This window comes from Ylistrum balloti, unplaced genomic scaffold (assembly GCF_031769215.1).
Source record: "Ylistrum balloti isolate Yb309-2 unplaced genomic scaffold, AGI_CSIRO_Ybal_v1 Utg369802, whole genome shotgun sequence".
Classification (NCBI taxonomy): domain Eukaryota; kingdom Metazoa; phylum Mollusca; class Bivalvia; order Pectinida; family Pectinidae; genus Ylistrum; species Ylistrum balloti.
The window spans coordinates 179,571-203,491 of NW_026781979.1; the positions used below are offsets into that span (position 1 = coordinate 179,571).

Genomic DNA, 23,921 nt, shown 5'->3' on the forward strand with positions numbered 1-23,921 from the left:
TTCAAAATGAATCATTTTATATGCAGTAGTTGTGATGCTACCGAAGAATAGTATTGTGTATGATAGTTATGTTATTTATGTAAATGACTCTGATCAGAATCTCTTGAGTGCCATTATATAGAGTAATGTAAATAGTTATACGTTGTACCGCATATCAGTTTTCCAAGTCTTTACAAGGGTCACTAAATTCTCGAAATCCAAGTTCTGATTTTAAAAATTAAGAATTATGCAATATTTCCGTGATTTGTTAAACAAAAGTGCTTTAATGTCATTATTTATTTGATTGTCTGGTTCATTGTTATAAAACTCGACGCTTTACTTGATAGTCCATTTGTTAATTAGATATTAGCCAATGCTGATTTAATTTACAAAGTAACGGCTTTCGTTTTACATGTTAAAATGCATGTGTATTTTCATGTTGATATTGATTTTTTTACAGATCATTTAGTACATTTCTTCCCTAAGAATATGAGATAATATTTCTAATCTAACACATTATCCAAGTACGTAGATACTAAATGTAAGTTACTTACAGATTCTGCTGACTTTGTTTCTCGAAGAGACTTTTTCATATTTGTCGAACTTAAAATGTTTGTTTTAAGACATGTATAATGTAGAAATACTGTAATATAATTAATTGATTACCCTGGTGGTCCTTTATACCTCCAAAGACAAGAATATTTGACTTGTGTTGTTGATTCTGTATATGATGGCTAATAGTTTCATAGATTAATACCTTTAACATGAACACTAACTCCCGTTTTTTATGGTTAAGCTAGATCGGTTGTATTAACTGCAGTAGAAAACTGTATATACATTGTATATATGTCCAGTTGTTCGCGAATACTATAAAATCTTATTGTCGTTAGGCTCAAGGTGGTGTTTAAAAACATGTTGGCCGCTTGATTTCATGGATGAACAGCACAGAAAATCCACATAAACTAATTAATTGATTGGTTAATTGATTTGTAGACAAATAAATTCGTGGATTTAAGGTATCTACAAAATGAAAAAAATGTATATCTATAATAATTAATGTTCATTGTGTAAATCTATATATAATTCCATCTCCCTTTAGACATTGAAAAGCATGCGTTGAGATGCCACTTATAATACTGGCATAAAAGCGAACACTTAAAAATTGCAAACGATGAGACACTTTTGTTTCTGATTTTCGCTGGATTGATACCTTATAATGTAGAGGCCACAGTACTTAATTTCTAATCATCTAAATATTTATAACACTTTTTTGTACTTTCTATTTAAAAATGATTTGTTAACGCGTCTTATCTTTTCGTTTACGAAAATAATTATTTGAAATTTTTAGCATGCTAAATAAAATGGTGAAAGTCAGACTGATTCCAAAACATTTTAACGAATAGTATCATCAAAATATTTACATCATTAATAACGTAACATGCAAATTAGCGAACTACACCAAGGTCCATTGTGAGACTCTCTGAAAACTTGTTTATTGAGACGTGTTTTTGGTATAATTTTATAACGTTATCTTTATTAGTTGTTTAGTTATGTAAGAACTGGAAATGGCAATATTCAGGGAATGTTGTCTCCTTAAGTTACTATAATTTTCATCAAATCAGAATTCTAAAAAGGCTTCATGAGAGAATGATGATATCATAATCAATAAATTGAGTGTTTCTATTTTTAGACAGAATATTTTAATGGATGACGTCACTGCGACATTTATTTTTTTTTTCAATATTTTAATGTAACTTAATACAGAAATATGTCGGAAACACTATTCCTGAACATATTTGTGTATTATATTCATAAATGCTTGTTCCCTTACATAATTAACTACGAGTTTTCTTTAGTAATTGTATAACAGTATAAGAAGAGATAATACATGCCTGTGATAAAGATATTAGTAAAAATAAAGTAGAACATACACGTATATACTTGACTGTGTTTTATATTACCTACATTTTATACATGTCATCACTCCCAGACAGGTGGCGTTTTAAATCTTTCTGTGTGGGAGCCACTATCTGTACAGGGTTGTACAAACCTTCTCGCTTGTCACTTGATATCACTTCTAGCACACTCAAGACGACAGTTCACTTTAACAGCAATTGTCTTTCACCAATTCCAAATGTCTCCTGAAGAGTACTAAAGTCGATACCTTCAATACAGGTGGCATTACTCAGTGATCCTTTACCTACCTCTCGTTATTATGTCAGGCAATGCTTCTTGATCTTCCTGATTTCCAGTAAGGATGTTGGCTCATCATATTCACTAGACTTGCTATTTTTCGTTCTGTTACAATGTCATGTATCTTTGAAAAATGGAACCAAGTTGGTTTCTTAAACAGTAATTTTGTGATAAATGATATTTTTGGGTTTGACGTACTTCCTGTTATCAAATCAAATGGCATCTGACTTATTCAATAATGTGCCAAAGCACACAGGTGACCAGAAACTTTTAAGATGAATATGTAATTAGACATATTAAGCTGCAAAATACAGCCACGCCGTCTACTGATTCTTACAATATCTAGATATTTTACTGTTTGTGCTTGCGATCTTAGTTAAACGAATGTTAAGTACTGTTGAAAATGATGAACCAGTATCCTCAAACGCATATAGCAAATATGATTTGTTTTGTGCCCTATGTGTAAGAAAAGGATTCCATTCGTCCACAACGGTAGTAAACAAAACACACTTAAATCCTAGAACACACATTAAGTTATAACTCCATAGATTGGTTGATGCATCCATTTGACATGTTATCACTTTCCTTGTGTTTGGAATCATTCACTTTGTCCAAAGTATCTGATCCTTCTTGGATTTCCGCGTTGGAAAATGCTTGTATGGAATCTCTGTGCATGCTGCCGTTGTATTTGCTGATAACAGATTGTCTAGTCTCAGAGATGTTAAGACTTCTGCCGGAGTCACGTCTGTGGCTTCCATGCTTGGTAAATATGCTGCTGATAATGTCCTTAAGACCATTCCGGAAATTTTCGTTCATACCGCCGTACACCATGGGGTTGATGGCACTGTTTGCGTACAAAAGCGTTACTGCGGCGAAATACACAGGATTGTACCAGTCTGGTAGCTGGAACATCAAACACATCATTTTCACTTCACTGATCATCACTGCCTAATGCAATTCTAATATTATTTTTGCGGCTGATTTACAATTTTTACTCGATGATTGTTTAAAAGACACAGTTTATAGCACCTTTTAATATAAATTTAAAATAAGAGTTCTCTTGCTGTTTTGTAAGTCTTTGTTCTTATCTATGCTTGTCCTATTTTTCTCTGCTTATCACCATATCTCACGAAGGTTCCCCTGCTGTTTCGTGTTTTATATAATTTGTCTTGTCTTGATTACTGATTTCGTTTCTGTTTCATGTTCTGTAATTTCTATTGTCCTTGCCTATCCAAGTTGTCTCTACCTTGTCTAATTAACTAATACTTACCTTGCTGTTTCCCGTCTGATCCTCTACTTCTCTGTAGAGCTCGTACAATTTCGCCACTTGGAAAGGAATGGTGCAGAATATGAACGCTAGGAGGACTGCAAATAACATCTTCACAACCTGTCAACAGAAGAGTGTGTCAGTATGAATATATTCTATTTATGTTTTATTTTTTATCAAATGTTTCCTCACGTAATATATGATGTACGTGCAAACAAAAGCAAGAGCATGTTAGCTTGCTATCTTTTCCCAATTTCTCAATTCGTTTATGTGAAATTATGCAAATTTGACATATTTGACATCAAAAAGAATAAATATGTAAATCATTCATTTGAATGTTTTCTGCTAACCTTACTTCCTTGTTTCTGACTTTATATGACAGATTTGTTAATATCTCGGTGTCCTTTCATGTTTATATCTGGACAGATGTAGATATTACATATTACCTTTTTCTTAGACTTTTGTTGAACCGATGACATAGATATCGACCCAGTACTTGGCACTATTTTCTGTTTGCGGAGTCTTACGAAAAGGACACTGTATGTTATTGTCATTACGACCAATGGGATCCAGTTAAGAACAACAACGACACATGTCCAAAAGGCACGTCGAGACTGTCGCCCACTGTCACAGTCTCCGTCCGCCTCCTGCACAGCGGGCCACACGTCCGTACAGAATTTCTCCGTAAAGTCGCTCCATTTACGTTCGGTGTATGTATAGACGAAAAGCACAGGTATGCCGATGGAAATAGAGGATAACCACACAAATACCGCAACAATGCTGACTTTCCTTTGAGTTACTCTCGACTTCAATGGGAACATGATGGCAAAAAATCTGTCACATGCCAAGGCCATCAGTGTAAACACACTAGCACACATAGCAGTAACTGAAACAAAATCACAACTTTATAAGGCTCAGATGCCTGACTTGATGACGTTCATATTCATAGTGGTCTATGCTGCAGAAAGTCTGAACCTTAGTATTCATAATAGCATGAATGCGATAATTCTTTAATTTACTGTTTCAAATGAATAGAATTAAGTACAAACTAAAATGCGATGAAACGATGGCCGTTGCAATAGAATGGAATTATATTCAAACTCAAATGCGATGAAACGAATGCAAAATAAGAACAAAAGTAATATTTACGCGGAGATTCCTGAAAACGGGCAAGGGAAATAAGGTCATGTGTTCCGAAAAGGTGAGTGGCCTCTGAATCATCAACTACACCCGTCATATAAATCTTGGTCAATATACATTCAGGTGTTTTTAACGCGGTAGCGTGGTCATAGAAGGTCTGTACGGATTATTTATCCATCATAGAATATATATCAAATTTGGAATGTTAGTTAATACCGCAAGGCATCACTATGAGCTTAAACATTATCTGACAAATTTTTCAATTGTTGTTTTGATTCACAGTATTCAATTCGATTATCTTTTGGATTGCACTGTAACTAAAACTTGCGTGGTAAAGTTCTCGGCGACCTGGGTTCGATTTCTCAATAGGATGTGAAAAAAGGATGGCGTCAGATTTCAAAGTTGAAATATTCAAATAAGTTACGATTACACTTGTAACAATAACACAAAATGGATTGCAATTCCTGTTGAATACACCAAACTGAATACCTTTAATACTTTTATATAGATATGTAAACAAGGGAAATGCTAGCCTTTAATGTGCTTCAGGTGGTCTTATTTCTTCAAACATCAAACCATGGTGAAATGCTACTACGTATGTAGTTATAATGACAAGTCTCTAACCACCCTATACTGTACATATCGTCAATAATATATATGAATGTAAGTGTGTTGCAAACTGACCCCAACTTGACCATTGACCAATACTATAGTCAACTGTCATCATATACTCTGTCTCTTTTTATCTGATTTTTTGTTTACTAATTTCTTATCTTCATATCTCCTTATGTCATATCTTGCTTGTCTTTATGAGTCATATTCACGTTGTACGGGTAATTTCATTTCTTTGTTCTTCTTTTGGCGATTTAGTATATTAACCGCACGTCACCATTCAGTGGCAACAACAGTTAAATGTTGGCAGTGGCATGTGTATACCACGTGATATGTTTATTGTCCTAGATGGATGAAACATCTGTATGATGAAGTACTCTATCAAATTCTTAATTCTTATAAAAAAGGTGTAATTCCCTTGTATGTCTTTTAAACAATATTTGAGATTGCAAGTGATAGACATTGCTGATGGACGTTAAGTCCGCTGCATGCTACGCTCTAACATATAAGTGGCACGGTTCAGAATAAACGTATGTACTTGACTATGTATCATTAAAATCAAATAAAAAAATTACGAAATTCGTATGGATTATGTGGTAGAACACCTCATCTAGATTTTTTATATTTCTTTCAGTGAATTTTTTATTTTCCCTGTCGCTTCCTAAGTTTCCAGTTTGAAGCCCTTCACAACAATAACGACTCCTGGAAATATGAAACAGATGTTGGCGCAGTTGAATTCATTATATGGTGAAATTGTACGCTATTACAAATTCCTCTTTAACAGGTGATATTAACTTGTGTGCTTTTCGTACAACCTTATCATAACTATATACCGCAAATGCACTTGTTTTGACGCAGTCAAATTTCAGAGCATGATAGTATTAGCGTACTAATGAATTTGGGTACCCATAGTAATTGCTATATAAACAATATACAAAAAATGCTATTACCGCAATCATCTCTTAGCGAGATAAGATTAAGGCTTATATTGGTATATTTACGCTTACGTGATATCAACATCTAGAAAATTGTGTGGCATTTATGAGTACATTTACAAGTTCAAAGAGGAGAGTAAAAATGAAATGCTATTCTAATATTCGTGACTTACTTTGGACGAATGGGTTGAATTTACACATGAACCCGCCGACTGTCCATCCTTCAGTCACATCATCAACCAGATGCATCCATATTGAGAACGAGGCGACAAACAGGTCGGACACGGCCATGTTAACTATGTAGTAGTTAGTCACTGTCCTCATCTTCTTATTCTGCCAAACGATCAGAATGATAAGTAAGTTTCCTACAATGGCTATCAACTCCATGCTTGCCACAATGGTCACTTTAACACCTATTTCCCAGCTAGGGAATGTTTTACGTTCTCCTGGGAACTTTATCATGCTGACATCCACATATGGATGGTCTCCATCACACTGGTCTGCCATCCTTGAAGGTTGCAATGCTTGCAATGCCGGCTGCTTCTAGAACACGCTAGTGTCTGTAGATGTGAGTAATATAGGTGGCTTAAAATACATTAATTCCTGTGTCAAGTGAATGGATTACATCTTGTTATGAACGAAACTCACTTGAAATATCTATTTCTGAGTGAAACTGCTTCCAAAATGGATCTGTGTAATAAAATAGCTTTGCGCTTGGTACACATCCTGTCTGGTAATGAAGTTTCATGGCCTTTGATGTTTATTTCTGTGTTGTTTTCGGACGGTACCTGGTTCTGCCGGTAAAATACCTCTTACTGGCCTAGCCAGTGTGTACGAATCACTTTGGGGTGGTCATGAAATGGTAAAACGCTATGATAGTCTATTGAAGGAGCACACCGTCCGATCACTTGACCAAGCGTATATTGGAATAACCAGTATCGGTCTTGTTTGACTACAGTTTCTTGTACATGTCCATAACGCATTTTACCTGACCGGGTCATAAAAAACACTTTTAAATAACTGTATTTCAATCATAAGTTATTGATCATCGGATTTTACGAGCAGATAATATGGTGATACATATTTATTGCGCCATAAATATTGGCCGTGTGAGAACTAGACGGGTTGTAAATGACCAATTGACGAATTCTACAAACAAAGCTGTGATTTATCACCGACTGGAGTAGACAGCTGACCTTGTTTGACTGTTGCCTCCGGATCCTTCACGGCAGGGCTGCTGATGCTGATTAATGTCATACCTAAGGTTTTAAGTGACATCAGAGGACATTATTATATAACGGAAATATTGACTGATATGTTGATATTGAACAGGAGTTCATGTTGAGGGTCATCCTCTCAGGACAAGGGGGATATTTGGTATAAGTGTCGTGATATCGAACGAGGTAGTCGGTAATCGTGGTGCATCACTACCTGTTGCTCTTACTATTTATAAATACTTGGTTATCTGTAGTACACAGCGACCATCTTATGGTTTGATACATAAGGCTTCATTTGAAATTGATTATTTATTGAAAGATTATCGATTTGAGATAAAATAATTCGTCATTTCTTGAAGAGTGCGTGTAATTTAGTGCAAATTCCACTTATGTGTCTTTTATACAACCTTCGAGATTGCGTGTGGTAGACATAGATAGTGTAGTTTTCGTCTTGCTGTAACTGGCATGCCATATTTTAATTCATTTGAATAGCGGAATGGTTCAGAATACATACACATGTTTGTCATTGTTTTTAAATTCAATATTGGAAATTAGGAAATTTATTGAACTTTGAATGTGCTCAACTTTACCTTCTGGTTTTTCACTAATTTGGATTTTCCTCGATCGTCTCCTCGGTTTCAACAATTTAAGCCCTTAGCATCACTGACGAGTGCCAGAAGGAGGAAGCATCTGTACATCTGTATGACTCGGTTCAATTAATGATTTGGTTCTACTTTATCGAATTCTAAATTTGTATTTGTGTTTAGTTGCACAAACTGATTATGGTCAATCGTATTGGTCAATATAAAGACGGGAAGGTAATAATTGCCAACATATTAAAAGGGAAAAAAATGCACTTGGAATTGTCATTAGTAACATATCCGAAACAGTATACATTAAGAAACACGACACAAGTCCTTAAATCTAGTGAACTGGGGTATCTGAATGCACAGTCGCTTATACATATAATTCGCTATAAAGAAAAACCAAATATTGTATGTTAATTTAGGATTGTAGTGTGTTTTCATTGTGTTAACGGTAGTATGAGCATATTAGGATAATACCTGAATAATACGATTTCGCCTTGTATATTGGTAAGGATAGTGTTTTGTTGGTTGGTTGGTGACAGGTTTTCTGTCTCCGTGTCACCGACGAATGTTTAAGTCCTGGCGACGAAAGAGGGCGACCTGCATCCCCCTCAGAGAGGCACAACCGCCTGTCGCAGTGTGTACATTATGCTAGTTTGAGAAGAGATTCTGGTGCTTAATAATGCCTTATCCTAACTCTAACAGCCTGCAACATATCCAGAATTGGACAGGAAGGATTAGGGACAAGCATAGATTTGGTTTTAGGCTACAGTTATTTTGAAATCTATCAAATGCGTGTGATTCATCATCTTGTCAACATTTTCAGCTAAACTTCATTTTATCAATTTACGATTGAAAAATAATCACCATCATTATTTTTGTAATGACTTATAAAAAAATTTGAAATGATTCCCAAATACAGACATCAATGATCTCGTGATTGACTGGGTTTCAAGTCGGCAGTTAAAACACTTTCTTGCTGACATTCTAAACGAAACGTATCGGAGCCAATGAAAATGGTTGGTTCTGTATTGGTAGAAAAATATTACTTGACACGTGTTGTAGTAAAGTACATAGATGGTTTAGCCAGTGTTGTATATTTTCCAGCGTTTGTTTAGACAGTCATTGAAACATTCAGCAATGAGAGGACTGAATGAACCTGTTTCCAAAATAAACAGCTGTTAACTTTTCCTTCTAGGTATTTTTTTTAGTTTCCTCCAGCGTTGTATGATCTTACAAAAAATAAGTAATACATCTTGGTTAAGGTTGTCTTTACCTTGAGTACATATTGCAGGACGTTATACACCAGTTTTCCTCTACGGTGTTCCATAGTTAGTAATAGTACTGGGACGTGTTAGGTTGTACAGCTTCAAATAGTCTCAATAGATATAACGAGTTCACTACATTGCCGAATCATCTGCCGGGACATCTTCCGAGACATTGGTCTGAAAAGTGAGTAACATATTTATGTTACCATGCTTATGTTATAAAGTGAAGGTTGAGGACCGAACCGTCTAAGTTACACAGTCCGTAACAAACACATCGGGCTTTTGTTATGTTAATCATGCTGGCTTGCTTCTTTCAATATCAATCTATTTGAAACTAAACCACTTGATGTCGCCATGACTAATATGCTTTCTCTAGGAACTTGAATCTTACAAAATATTTTTGTTCAAGAAAAGAAATCTCGCGCGACTCCCAGGAAGAACACGGAGAACAATGATGGCGACACGATGTCGCAGAAAACTAAGTAATGGGTATTTTCTATTTTGTGTCCGATTAACACCACGGAAAAGGAGATTCAGGAGGTTCGCTGATGTGTTTGTATGATATATACTTACAGAGTAGACCACTACAAATGCGATTTGCTTTATCAAAGTTTCTTACCACCATTTTTAGTTCAAATTCAAGTTCTTTATTAACCTTGAGTCTATCAACTTATTGGTTTAGTACGATCAAGTCTACCCGAGAATTGGGAGTAATGGTATTGTATAAGTAACGTCGTCGTTTTCTTGTCATGAGAGCCTCCTTTTCAAGGGAAGGTGAAAAATACGTCAGAAGAGATTTACTTCCGACAAGCTTTTCTTGTTGACTCTGTCTAGATTGACTTGGTTGGAGTCACCAAAAAAACATTCAAAACAGGTCGCAAAAACCTCTCTCAAATTCCTTCCATTTCACTTTTAAATGTATTGATGATGTATGAAATAATATGTACCTGTTAATGAGTGGTATTTTCAAAAACTTAAAAGCGGATGCTATTGACGTGTCTCCCTAACAATAAAAATATACCTTAGACTGCTTAGCTATTTCTATATGAGCAAAATATCACAACAAATCCCGCTTCGATGCCGAATTCAACAGTTCGGTCTAATTTGCGAAGGGCTCACAATTATTTATGACCATGACAGCCACCATACAAATATTGTTATACAAATGTCGAGTATTCCCGAGCTTCGCAGAGTACTTGTCACGGTCAGATTGTATTCATAAGCCAGTGATATTGTAGCTAAAATATAGCACCAAGCTTTCGTGGCCTTCTAGGTCCGCCACGCGTATCTAACTTCTGCGAATATAGCGAGCCCTTTAAAATAAAATAAAATAAAATAAAACGGGAATAACATATGGCCACCTTAATTGAAAAACAAGGCCACGACAGACTCTTCTTCGTCAGCCGCTTACTCTTTCAACGAACCTAACACCTTCCCACCAAATGTATAATGAGCGTAATGATACAGACTTCACTTTTGTGAATTTTCCTTTCCTAGATATCAACCTCCCTGCTTATTCAACCTGTGGTGTTTGATTACAGAAGCTGATTCGGCATTCCAAGGCTTGTTCCCTCGATAGCCGACGCATAAACTCACAAAACACAAAATTTGGAGCGATGCATGTTGATGAAAATTATGGGGAAGCTATATGGTCGTCATAATGACACTATTGATGAAAGTCGCTCAACTGTCCGAAACCAATACTTTCTCATGGGCCTTTGTGTATCTTTTTAAAGTTTGAAGACGGAATTGAGATTCTGTTGACGTGTTGACGTGTCCGTATTTCCGTTGATGTTTAATTATGAACACGCTCACTGAAGAGAAAACATTTAATGAATATCTTTAATTCATCAATTACCTGCTCACTTCTTAAAAGATAAGCGTTATCATTGCCCAGTTATATTTTTCTGAAGCAATGTCTGTGTTCCTGTTGATCATGCTCTAGAGAGAACATGTAAAGGGAGATAACTCGAACATCTTTAGCCGATAAATAAAAATACCCCCTATGATGGATAATTGTATCGTTATAGTAAAGACTTTGTGTCCTGATTCAGTGGTAAGACTTGCAAAGCCGTAAACCCTATTTGATTGGTACATTTTAATGGTATATAGTAGGCTGTTTGGTATGAATTATAAACGACTGCAAAAGTATTGTATAATTACAGTTATAATAGAAAGAGAATTATACAAAAAATCCAAAAATCGTGAACGATACGTACCACTTAATAGCGCTGAAAAGTTGAGAATAACTCACAAGGAGCGCCTATAAGCACGTAACAGGAAATATTCACTTCCCCCCTTATGACCCAATCCTCTATCCTTATGGTAGCCTCGGCAACTTCCAAGTACCTACAACAATTGTTAAGAGGGAAAAACTTTTAAAAACTTTTGAAGTAGTTACTCGTTATGCACAAAAGTTCAAAAGAACTTCGCGAATACCGTGATTTATTGGAATTTAACATATCTATACCAGATACCGATATTATAAATGTTGTTATTTCCCCACATAAATTATAAGAATGAGGTTTATTTATCACCGGTTTCGACGTAATTCCTGAATGGCTTAAATAAACTTTCTGAATGACGCTGATAAATTTGAGTTGATGACCCTATGAATGCAATAGTACGGTAGTGTTAATAAAGCCGGGTTAATATGAGGACGGCGGTAGTATTCACCAAGTAGGATCTAATAAATATAATACATAAAGACATTGATGTGGTGGTGTAAATTTTACACTGCATTAGAGCTTGTCTTGGTGATAAAACTGTTTACATATGTCTGTATATAGAAGGAAGCCCAGGTAATTGATGTATATCGGAGGACTGATATACAAAGCATGTTATCATCCCTTTGAAGTTCAACAGGTACAGGATGAAAACAGACATAATACGAGCGTCATCTGCCTCACAAAGACTAAAACTTCCTTCCAGTATAGACAGTATAAGGCAAGTGTAAAGTTCGATATCCACAGTGCTAATTATGAATTTACAAATACGTTCGTGTGAAACACTATTATCCAGACACCCCAGGTTATCAGCTGACCCATAGCTATAAGATAAGTTTATTTATATACTTAACCTGCAGTGCCCGGTACTGCCATGATACTGTTGTAACAGTCACGCGTCCAGAATACGTGTTACAAGATAGTTATCTAAAGCTTGAGAATTATTCATGGACACTCAGATGTTTTACTGTCACATACAAAACAAAGTGTAGTGTGGAACTTTAATCTTGGGAGAAAAAGAAAGAAAAAAAAAGAAAGAATGTCTTTATAGTGATTCAGAAAAAGTGCTTTATTGTATCCCCTTCATTGTGAAAAATAAAAGAAAGAAAAAACAAAAAACAAAACCAAAAATAAAAAATGACGGAGAAGTGAAACACATCTTTCTGATGTCCATGCGAGCGTTCAAGATGTCATTTCCAGCATCTATCTCTTGTTCTGTTTTGGATAGGATCTTCAAGATATCAAGATCGTATGCACGAGACGTTCGTGATCACGTGAAGAGGAAATCATTCACAGCCCTATGTTATACATTATATATGATATGACTTCAGACTTGCTCCAGTTGTCCGTGCAATGTACTGACAACACAGAATAAGTTTAACTATTTTCTGATATAATGCACCAAATCAAAAGAAATCTAAAAAGGTCCGGATTCAGAACCCCTCCCCCCACACCCCCGACAGGGGGGACGGCGTAGAGATGACCAATGGACTTTTCAGTCGTGGAAGCAACTAATCAGCACATCGATAATCTCGATAAGGATGACACGAGGTACTGTCTGGAATCAGCACAATGTGGAATGGTAGTTTTCAGAAATCCTCAGACAATACCTCAACAGCTTCATCAAGGATGCCGAGAGATACTTTCCGGAAACTTTCAGACAACACAAAAACAACCTCAACAAAGACAGCGAGAGATGCTGTCCGGAAATTTTCAGACAACACAAAAAAAATCTTCAACAAAGACAGCGAGAGTTGCTGTCCGGAGACTCTCAGACAACACAAAAACAACTTCAACAATGACGGCGAGAGATACTGTCAGGAAACTTTCAGCAAAAAAAAATCAACAAAGATGGCGAGAGGTAATGTCCGGAAACTTTCAGACAACACCTGCTCAGTCTCGACAAGGATGCAAAGGATATCACCAGGAAACATTGTCCTGTCCGGAAACTTTCAGACAACACCTGCTCAATCTCGACAAGGATGCAAAGGATACCATCAGGAAACATTCAGGTAACACCCGAGAACATGAATAAGGACTTCAAGAGGTACTTTTCGGAAACCTTCAGACAACACCCCTACAAATTTACAAATTTGGCAAGGATAGCGAGGGTTACCACTTGGAAACTTTCATGTTACACCTAACAACCTTAACAAGGTCAGCGAAAGACATTGTCCTGTCCGGGAACATTCAGAAAACATCTAGACAACCTCAACAAGAACAGCGAGAGGTACTGTCTGGAAACATTCAGAAAACACCCCTACAACTTCAACAAGAACTTCAAGAGATATTGTCCTATAACAGACTGTTATTATTAAAAGACAGAATTACAACTAAAATTGCACTTCATGCATTAAACAATTACATTTATCAAGCCCACTTTGATTTTAAAGTGTAATATTACAAGATTATGGTGATTATCGTGCAAAAACGTGTGTTGATTGATCGATGATCGTAAATCTGGGTCCAATATAAGCTGGCAACGAAACAATTGAAATAAGAAATTGGAACTAGTAAAATACAACTAAAAATAACAAAGAAAAAAAAAGGAAAAAAGAAAAAAAAGAAAGAAAGAAAGAAAAAGTGGTTTAAAACTCGCAATGACATAAGAGATTGCGATTTGATCACTGATGAAATACGTCAACAAATGTTTCGCTAATGAAGAATTCCGGAAATCGATAGCAAATGCAACAAATTACAAGGTTAAAGATGCATGGTCGGCTATATTGTATATATTTATACATTGCGTGTAATGCTGTAATGTTCAATAACAACCACTTTTACTAACGTACACCAGCCCGTCGATAAATTAAAAGCAGGTGATTCATTGAAAACGTTGTGACCAAATCAATATTAACTTGTTAATCACAGAACAACATTACATCACAGCATTACATGTGTGTATATATAAGCAATGTTTTGAATCAAGTAGACGCAATTGAAACTCGTTTATTGGTTAAATGTCTCATTTTGTTTATTTAAAACGATCTAGCTGTAGCTGATGCTGTCAATTTAAATGAAGTGTAACTATTGTCAAATATGCGTTGCGTGCATCCTTAAAATTTCTCACAAGTCAAGGACTCGTTAATAATTAACGTTTGAAACGAAGATGCAAATTTGTAATAGAATCCTAAGAAAAGATTTTAATCAGACCAAATGATTAAGTAAAAACTTGTTGAAAAAAGAAACCAAATGGGGAACAACATTTTTGAAGATCGTTAAAGAAAAAGACGAAATTAGAAACACTAAATTTCACTAGCCTAAGGGTAGAATGTGGAAGATAATTTTTAAATTGTATGTCATATTGAAAACACTGACAACGGTAATTAAACATGTGTGGTATCACTGAGAGAATGGATGATGACGGTGATGAGCTGGTAATTTGATAAAACGCCGATGTCGAAAGCTAGAACTAAATAATCAATCTTTTACTACACGAGCTGTAAAACTTAATAAATGGATTGTGAAATATGTGTTAGGATTTTATCTGTGTAGAATTTCCCTTGATTTGTGTTTAATCAAGAAAATCGACAGAAATCGATGAAATGTCACTTATTACAGTACTCATGTGTACTTAGAGAGGGCTAAATCTGGGAGGAAGTAAGCTGAACACGATGATAACTGTAGTACTATGTGTACCTAGAGAGGGCTAAATCTGGCAGGAAGTAAGCTGAACACGATGATAACTATAGTACTGTGTACCTAGAGAGGGCTAAATCTGGGAGGAAGTAAGCTGAACACGATGATAACTATAGTACTGTGTACCTAGAGAGGGCTAAATCTGGTAGGAAGTAAGTAAGCTGAACACGATGATAACTATGGTACTGTGTACCTAGAGAGGGCTAAATCTAGGAGGAAGTAAGCTGAACACGATGATAACTATGGTACTGTGTACCTAGAGAGGGCTAAATCTGGGAGGAAGTAAGCTGAACACGATGATAACTATAGTACTGTGTACCTAGAGAGGGCTAAATCTAGGAGGAAGTAAGCTGAACACGATGATAACTATAGTACTGTGTACCTAGAGAGGGCTAAATCTGGGAGGAAGTAAGCTGAACACGATGATAACTATAGTACTCTGTGTAGTTAGAGAGGGCTAAATCTGGGAGGAAGTAAGCTGAACACGATGATAACTATGGTACTGTGTACCTAGAGAGGGCTAAATCTAGGAGGAAGTAAGCTGAACACGATGATAACTATGGTACTGTGTACCTAGAGAGGGCTAAATCTAGGAGGAAGTAAGCTGAACACGATGATAACTATGGTACTGTGTACCTAGAGAGGGCTAAATCTAGGAGGAAGTAAGCTGAACACGATGATAACTATGGTACTGTGTACCTAGAGAGGGCTAAATCTAGGAGGAAGTAAGCTGAACACGATGATAACTATAGTACTGTGTACCTAGAGAGGGCTAAATCTGGGAGGAAGTAAGATGAACACGATGAAAACTATGGTACTGTGTACCTAGAGAGGGCTAAATCTAGGAGGAAGTAAGCTGAACACGATGATAACTATGGTACTGTGTACCTAGAGAGGGCTAAATCTGGGAGGAAGTAAGCTGAACACGATGATAACTATAGTACTGTGTACCTAGAGAGGGCTAAATCTAGGAGGAAGTAAGCTGAACACGATGATAACTATGGTACTGTGTACCTAGAGAGGGCTAAATCTGGGAGGAAGTAAGCTGAACACGATGATAACTATAGTACTGTGTACCTAGAGAGGGCTAAATCTGGGAGGAAGTAAGCTGAACACGATGATAACTATGGTACTGTGTACCTAGAGAGGGCTAAATCTAGGAGGAAGTAAGCTGAACACGATGATAACTATGGTACTGTGTACCTAGAGAGGGCTAAATCTAGGAGGAAGTAAGCTGAACACGATGATAACTATGGTACTGTGTACCTAGAGAGGGCTAAATCTAGGAGGAAGTAAGCTGAACACGATGATAACTATGGTACTGTGTACCTAGAGAGGGCTAAATCTAGGAGGAAGTAAGCTGAACACGATGATAACTATGGTACTGTGTACCTAGAGAGGGCTAAATCTGGGAGGAAGTAAGCTGAACACGATGATAACTATGGTAAGCTGAACACGATGATAACTATAGTACCTGTGTGTACCTAGAGAGGGCTAAATCTGGGAGGAAGTAAGCTGAAAACGATGATAACTATGGTACTGTGTACCTAGAGAGGGCTAAATCTGAAGGAGGAAGTGGGAGGAAGTAAATGCTGAACTGTGTACTAGAGAGGGCTAAATCTGGGAGGATAACTGAACACGATGATAACTATAGTACTGTGTACCTAGAACTAAATCTGGGAGGAAGTAAGCTGAACACGATGATAACTGTAGTGTGACCTAGAGAGGGCTAAATCTAGAGAGGGAGGAAGTAAGCTGAACACGATGATAACTATAGTACTGTGTACCTAGAGAGGGCTAAATCTGGGAGGAAGTAAGCTGAACACGATGATAACTATGGTACTGTGTACCTAGAGAGGGCTAAATCTGGAGGAAGTAACCTGAACACGATGGGTACTGTGTACCTAGAGAGGGCTAAATCTGGGAGGAAGTAAGCTGAACACGATGATAACTATAGTACTGTGTACCTAGAGAGGGCTAAATCTGGGAGGAAGTAAGCTGAACACGATGATAACTATAGTACTGTGTACCTAGAGAGGGCTAAATCTGGGAGGAAGTAAGCTGAACACGATGATAACTGTAGTACTATGTGTACCTAGAGAGGGCTAAATCTGGTAGGAAGTAAGCTGAACACGATGATAACTATAGTACTGTGTACCTAGAGAGGGCTAAATCTGGGAGGAAGTAAGCTGAACACGATGATAACTATAGTACTGTGTACCTAGAGAGGGCTAAATCTGGGAGGAAGTAAGCTGAACACGATGATAACTATGGTACTGTGTACCTAGAGAGGGCTAAATCTGGGAGGAAGTAAGCTGAACACGATGATAACTGTAGTACTGTGTACATAGAGAGGGCTAAATCTGGGAGGAAGTAAGCTGAACACGATGATAACTAGTACTGGAGGAAGTACCGATGATAGAGATGTGTACCTAGAGGGCTAAATCTGGGAGGAAGTAAGCTGAACACGATGATAACTGTAGTACTATGTGTACCTAGAGAGGGCTAAATCTGGGAGGAAGTAAGCTGAACACGATGATAACTATAGTACTGTGTACCTAGAGAGGGCTAAATCTGGGAGGAAGTAAGCTGAAAACGATGATAACTATAGTACTCTGTGTAGTTGGAGAGGGCTAAATCTGGGAGGAAGTAAGCTGAAAACGATGATAAATGTGACACATGGAAAATTAAGGATAAAAAAATAAAAAGGCCAAGGTTTCGGAATGCAAGTCACGCAATACGGATGTGTCAGTTGTGAAACACAAACATCTTCCCGTTTCTATTTTCACTTTATTTGTGTTAAGATTTATGTGATCAGCATCCCAAGGACACAGTAAAATGAAGTACCTCTGAGTACACAAACGATCATGATACGTATGATATATCAGACAGGTGTTTGTGATATGTATGCATTTAAAAATTTCGATAGGTATGAAAACAACCCTAATAACCCACCCTCTCGAAAGTCTTGTGTTTTTATAGGTATGAAAACAACCCTAATAACCCACCCTCTCGAAAGTCTTGTGTTTCTATAGGTATGAAAACAACCCTAATAACCCACCTTCGAGAATGACTTGTGTTTCTATAGGTATGAAACAACCCTAATAACCCACCCTCGAGAATGACTTGTGTTTCTATAGGTATGAAAACAACCCTAATAACTCACCCTCGAGAATGACTTGTGTTTCTATAGGTATGAAAACAACCCTAATAACTCACCCTCGAGAATGACTTGTGTTCCTTTAGGTATGAAACAACCCTAATAACCCATCCTCGAGAATGACTTGCGTTTCTATAGGTATGAAAACAACCCTAATAACCCACCTTCGAGAATGACTTGTGTTCCTTTAGGTATGAAAACAACCCTAATAACTCACCCTCGAGAATGACTTGTGTTTCTATAGGTATGAAAACAACCCTAATAGCCCACCCTCGAGAATGACTTGTGTTTCTATAGGTATGAAAACAACCCTAATAACCCACCCTCGAGAATGACTTGTGTTTCTATAGGTATGAAAACAACCCTAATAACCCACCCTCGAGAATGACTTGTGTTTCTATAGGTATGAAAACAACCCTAATAACCCACCCTCGAGAATGACTTGTGTTTCTATAGGTATGAAAACAACCCTAATAACCCACCCTCGAGAATGACTTGTGTTTCTATAGGTATGAAAACAACCCTAATAACCCACCCTCGAGAATGACTTGTGTTTCTATAGGTTTGAAAACAACCCTAATAACCCACCCTCTAGAAAGTCTTGTGCTCCTTTCGGTATAAAAACAACCCTAATAACCCACCCTCGAGAATGACTTGTGTTTCTATAGGTATGAAAACAACCCTAATAACCCACCCTCTCGAAAGTCTTGTGTTTTTATAGGTATGAAAACAACCCTAATAACCCACCCTCGAGAATGACTTGTGTTTCTATAGGTGTTGAGCAATCCCCAATTACCCTCTCCCATGAATGCCATGTGATTATAAAGATATCAAACTTTTGTCAATAACCCTCACTAATGACTTGTGTTTCTATAGGTGCCAAACCCTTGTCAATAACCCATACGAATGTCTTGTGTTTCTATAGGTGCCAAACCCTTGTCAATAACCCACACGAATGTCTTGTGTTTCTATAGGTGCCAAACCCTTGTCAATAACCCACACGAATGTCTTGTGTTTCTATAGGTGCCAAACCCTTGTCAATAACCCATACGAATGTCTTGTGTTTCTATAGGTGCCAAACCCTTGTCAATAACCCACACGAATGTCTTGTGTTTCTATAGGTGCCAAACCCTTGTCAATAACCCACACGAATGTCTTTTGTTTCTATAGGTGCCAAACCCTTGTCAATAACCCACATGAATATCTTTTGTCACTATTCTGAGTATAACTAGCGTCTCTGTATGTTCGGTATATTTGCCAAGAAATATCGCTGTTACAGAAGTAATGAAGTATGTGTATTGTAGTTTAGATAAATTTCCGACATGTAACAAACAGACTTTAAAACAGAATTTATATCAGATCAATGAAAAAAAAAGTATATACGGAGATTTAGGATACAATGAACGTCGCCGTCAACACCATTACATTAAGAAAAGTGGTTAAGTGATTTGATAAAATACTTCTGCAGTAATGGGTGTAATAAACCCTGTTAACTTCGGTTTAATCCTCCGGAGTTATTTGTATATAGTAAATATATATATATATATACAGAACTATTTCTTCTTACTGATAAGTGATGTAATCCTGGTGGAACTATAAGATGGAGAAATCGACAGTATCTCGCTGTTAAATCGTGCAAAAGGCTAGCCATCAAATACAGATAGTCGTAAACCAATGTGAGATGAGTCGAAAGTAAATGAAAACAGTCGATACCATATTGATGTAAAATGAACCTAGCCTTAAGGTTGATGGGCGAAAGAAACAATGTAAGGCAACAGAAATAGATAAACTTAATATTGGGCTAGAACCATTTAAAAGCACCAGCACGACAAAGAAATCAGACCCCAATCTGGATCCATTTTTCTGATACAATTATTTGCTCGTATTTTTAGATTTGCATCTATGGGATTCTGCTATCCTTACTGGAATTTGGCGTTTTCATCTAATGTAGTTGCGAATGTTAAGAGAGTATTTGTTTATTTGTATTATATATCCCGAACCCAGATGTAGTATTTTATTAAGTTAAACGAGTAATAAAACCAAATACTCAAATAACGAATAAAATGGGAAGAAAAATGAAATAAGCTTATAAGATTATAAACATTAGCCAATAAATTGTAGGTTTCGAGAATATTCGGTTTAGGACATATTTTCGTGCATAACCGTCAATACGTTATATAAGAGCTCACAACACAAGAATTACACATGGCCGACGAGGGACACTGTTGATATTTCCTAAAAGTGTAAGAGTTATCCTTTCCTTGTTGTCACTATAGTTACCTATATAATGATGATATGTCATCTTTTCTCCAGCCTTTTCAGTCTTCTTTATATTTTACTTTTTTTTAACTCCTCCAAAATTGTACAGGAGTGATATTTTCCCCAGCCTTTTCGTCACCCTAGTTACGTATACAAGAATTTCTTTTCTTCCAGCTTTGACACGCTCATAGTTACGGTTATAACGGAATAATTTTCTCCTTCCTTGCTGACACTATAAAATATATAAATTTGCTTTTTTAAACATACTAGTTAAGTATATGATATGTTTTACTATCTCTATCTTTTAATAACTTTGTTAACATGTAGGAGATAGTTCTCATTCCTTGTTCATCATATCGAGAATGAAGTTATCTCCCCTTCTGTCTTGTTGATGCTCTCATAAAATATGGATAGAAATTGCCTTTCTTCTTCCTTGTTCAAATCCTAGTTACCAGTGACATAATCTAGTCTCAGTGGATACGCTCCTGTCAGTCACCTGACCTTGAGGAAAACGAATTCTCTCATTAGAGGTACTGAAAATAAATTGTACGAGGTTTTTACTGGAGTTCTCACCGTGTCACCTTGCTGCAGTAACGATACGGTGCCTGATGATTAGACACGTGATGTTTTGTAAGCAACTATTACTTACACACTTAGAAAGCTATGTCTTCATTTGAATTTAGCATGCTGTTGAATTGTGATAATGTAATGATAAACATACACGACCCGATAACAACAATTAATTTGCGGTTTTGGAAAAAAATCATATTCTAGAAAAATGAATTTGTTTAAAAAAAATTGTTAAAGAGCTCGATGATGTCGAAGTAATTTATCAATTGTGATGAACAAAAACAGCATCTGAAGCTCGGAGAGAATGTACTGTTGTATTTTTGTAAGGAGACGGTATCAAAAGCGAAAGTATAACAAAAGCAGGCGTCCGTTTATAAATTAAACAATCGATTATAGTTAACGTTTGAACTGTGCCATTGAATTTACCATGGAAACTACTTGCTGTTATTGCAGATGTTTGTAGAAAGAAAACAAATCAGAATGTCCAATTTATTAATATTTTTTATTTCGTACTTATTCCATATGCTACGGATGTCAAACAGTCGATATTAATGCAGGTGTCACAAAACACTACAATTGGTGAAAACACTCTACTTGAAAAGTTGTTTTCCGCTCCAATAGATGTTTTTTCACTCACCAGATGATGAGCCGAGAGCAACTGTAAAGATCAGTAGACAGAGAGGCATACGTTCTGATAGCTCGTGGGGGAAAAGTGACCACTGTCGAGTCATTGAAAGAAACAAGTGTCACACACACACACACACACACACACACACACACACACATATACAATTTCACCATGATTTAGTAAAATAATAAAATAAGGAAAGATTTCTCGAAATCTTTGGTTGAACAAATTCTGTAACATAAGTAACAAATTGGCGAGGTAATATCATTTTCTCAGCTGATTTAAACTAGAAATCATTTCTCGTTTAAATGACAGCGAAATAGACGTTTCCCGACCTTGGTTTTACTTATGTGATTAGATATTTCACAAACCAATGTCAAGTGTAATTGGAAATAGATTGAACATTTACATTCTGGTTTATCCACCTATTACGTTCTCCGTTACTCTCCTGAATGGAGATAACGATGTATCTTTCATTTGATCACTTCAATATTGTGTAGGAATAGGGTATAAACTTGGATGGGTAGTAGACAAGTAGACTAATAGGACGGTGCTAGCCGCATACGAGGCAAACTACAGGCAACCACTCTCATCGCATACCAGTGGAATCACTGTCATCAGCTACCGATGTCAACCACTCTCATCGCTTACCAGTGGAATCACTGTCATCAGCTACCGATGTCAACCACTCTCATCGCTTACCAGTGGAATCACTGTCATCAGCTACCGATGTCAACCACCTTCATCGCCTACCAGTGGAATCACTGTCATCAGCTACCGATGTCAACCACCTCCATCGCTTACCAGTGGAATCACTGTCATCAGCTACCGATGTCAACCACTCTCATCGCTTACCAGTGGAATCACTGTCATCAGCTACCGATGTCAACCACTCTCATCGCCTACCAGTGGAATCACTGTCATCAGCTACCGATGTCAACCACCTTCATCGCCTACCAGTGGAATCACTGTCATCAGCTACCGATGACAACCACCTCCATCGTCTACCAGTGGTAACCAGTCTTTTCTAGCTTCCAATGGCAGCTACTCTCACTGCCTTCCAGTGGAACCACTCTCACCATCTACCAATGAAATAATTCCAGTCAGTTACCAATGACAACCATTCTCATCTGCTGCCAGCGCCAATCACGCTCCTCAGTTACCAATGAGACCCTATCTCACCACCTACCAGTGAAATCACGCTCATCAATTACCAATGACAACCACTCCGATGGCAGTCACTTTCAGCACCATCCAATGACAATCACTCTCATTGCAATCCAATGGCAGTCACTTTCTGTGCCTACCAATGACAATCACTCTCATTACCTACCGATGGCAGTCACTTTCTGTGCCTACCAATGACAATCACTCTCATTACCTACCGATGGCAATCACTCTCATTACCTACCAATGATAATCACTCTCATTGCCATCCAATGGCAATCGCTTTCAGCGCCTACCAATGACAATCACTTACATTGCCATCCAATGACAATCACTTTCATTGTCATCCCATGGCAATCACTCTCATTGTCATCCAATGACAATCACTTACATTGCCATCCAATGACATTCAATCTCATTACCATCCAATGACATTCACTCTCGTTGCCATCCAATGGCAGTCACTTTCAGTGATTACTTATGACTATGATATGTTATGCTGCCAATTACCAAAGTATCCACGGACAACCAAAGACATTGATAAACCGGATGTCAATGGCAGTCATTACACGTACGTTAGTCGTTTTGTTATGGAGTGTTTACAGTATATTGTTCAGAATTCCTAGGTTTGGAGTTCAGTTTCGGCTGAACCGGATCTGTTTATTAGCGTGGTAAAGGTATAGCAACGCTGTACACACATAAAGTTAGGTCAATGCGCGAGTTTTAAAAACGTACTCGTTGACTTCGCGTTTTTTAAAATTGATATATTTCTCTGCTATGTTTGTGTCGTGTTCAGTCTTCAAAGTTCAGTTTTTATAGGCAGAACTAAATATTGAATCAAGAATGAAAAAAAAAAAAAACAAAAAACGGTGACTTACTGAAAATGTCATAAGCATTCCTGTGATATCCAAACAGGCCAAAAGTACATTGAAATCGATGATTACTGGTATTCAACCTCATAAAACATATGTCTAAATATGTTTGGCCTTTTGAAGTATATCTTTATTGATCTGTATGTAAAGTGAGTATAACCGACTAAAATAAAAATTGTATCATTGTTTGTTAAGTTATATTT

The 23,921-nt window shown here is 37.0% G+C and overlaps 2 protein-coding genes across 2 annotated transcripts; one reads left to right on the forward strand and one right to left on the reverse strand.

Annotated features, from left to right (window-relative positions):
* Nucleotides 1-2,706: 2,706 nt before the first annotated feature.
* LOC132544537 (QRFP-like peptide receptor) lies at nt 2,707-6,633 on the reverse strand. The gene is made up of 4 exons (XM_060208148.1): nt 6,300-6,633; nt 3,886-4,325; nt 3,443-3,559; nt 2,707-3,075 (listed from the first exon to the last, which is right to left on the reverse strand). The coding sequence occupies exons 1-4, from the start codon at nt 6,631-6,633 to the stop codon at nt 2,707-2,709; spliced, it is 1,260 nt and encodes a 419-aa protein (XP_060064131.1).
* A 15,673-nt stretch (nt 6,634-22,306) lies between these two features.
* On the forward strand, nt 22,307-22,696 carry LOC132544567 (uncharacterized). The gene has a single exon (XM_060208185.1). The coding sequence runs from the start codon at nt 22,307-22,309 to the stop codon at nt 22,694-22,696; it is 390 nt and encodes a 129-aa protein (XP_060064168.1).
* The last annotated feature ends 1,225 nt before the right edge of the window (nt 22,697-23,921 follow it).

What these genes read in the sequence shown, in the direction of transcription:
- LOC132544537 (XM_060208148.1), bottom strand. Translation starts at nt 6,633, where the DNA reads ATGGCAGACCAGTGTGATGGAGACCATCCATATGTGGATGTCAGCATG. An exon ending in ATTCAACCCATTCGTCCAAA is followed by an intron (nt 4,326 to 6,299) that starts GTAAGTCACGAA and finishes ATTTTGTTTCAG; the next exon opens with TTACTGCTATGTGTGCTAGT. An exon ending in ATCAGACGGGAAACAGCAAG is followed by an intron (nt 3,076 to 3,442) that starts GTAAGTATTAGT and finishes TTGATGTTCCAG; the next exon opens with CTACCAGACTGGTACAATCC.
- LOC132544567 (XM_060208185.1), top strand. Translation starts at nt 22,307, where the DNA reads ATGTCAACCACTCTCATCGCTTACCAGTGGAATCACTGTCATCAGCTA.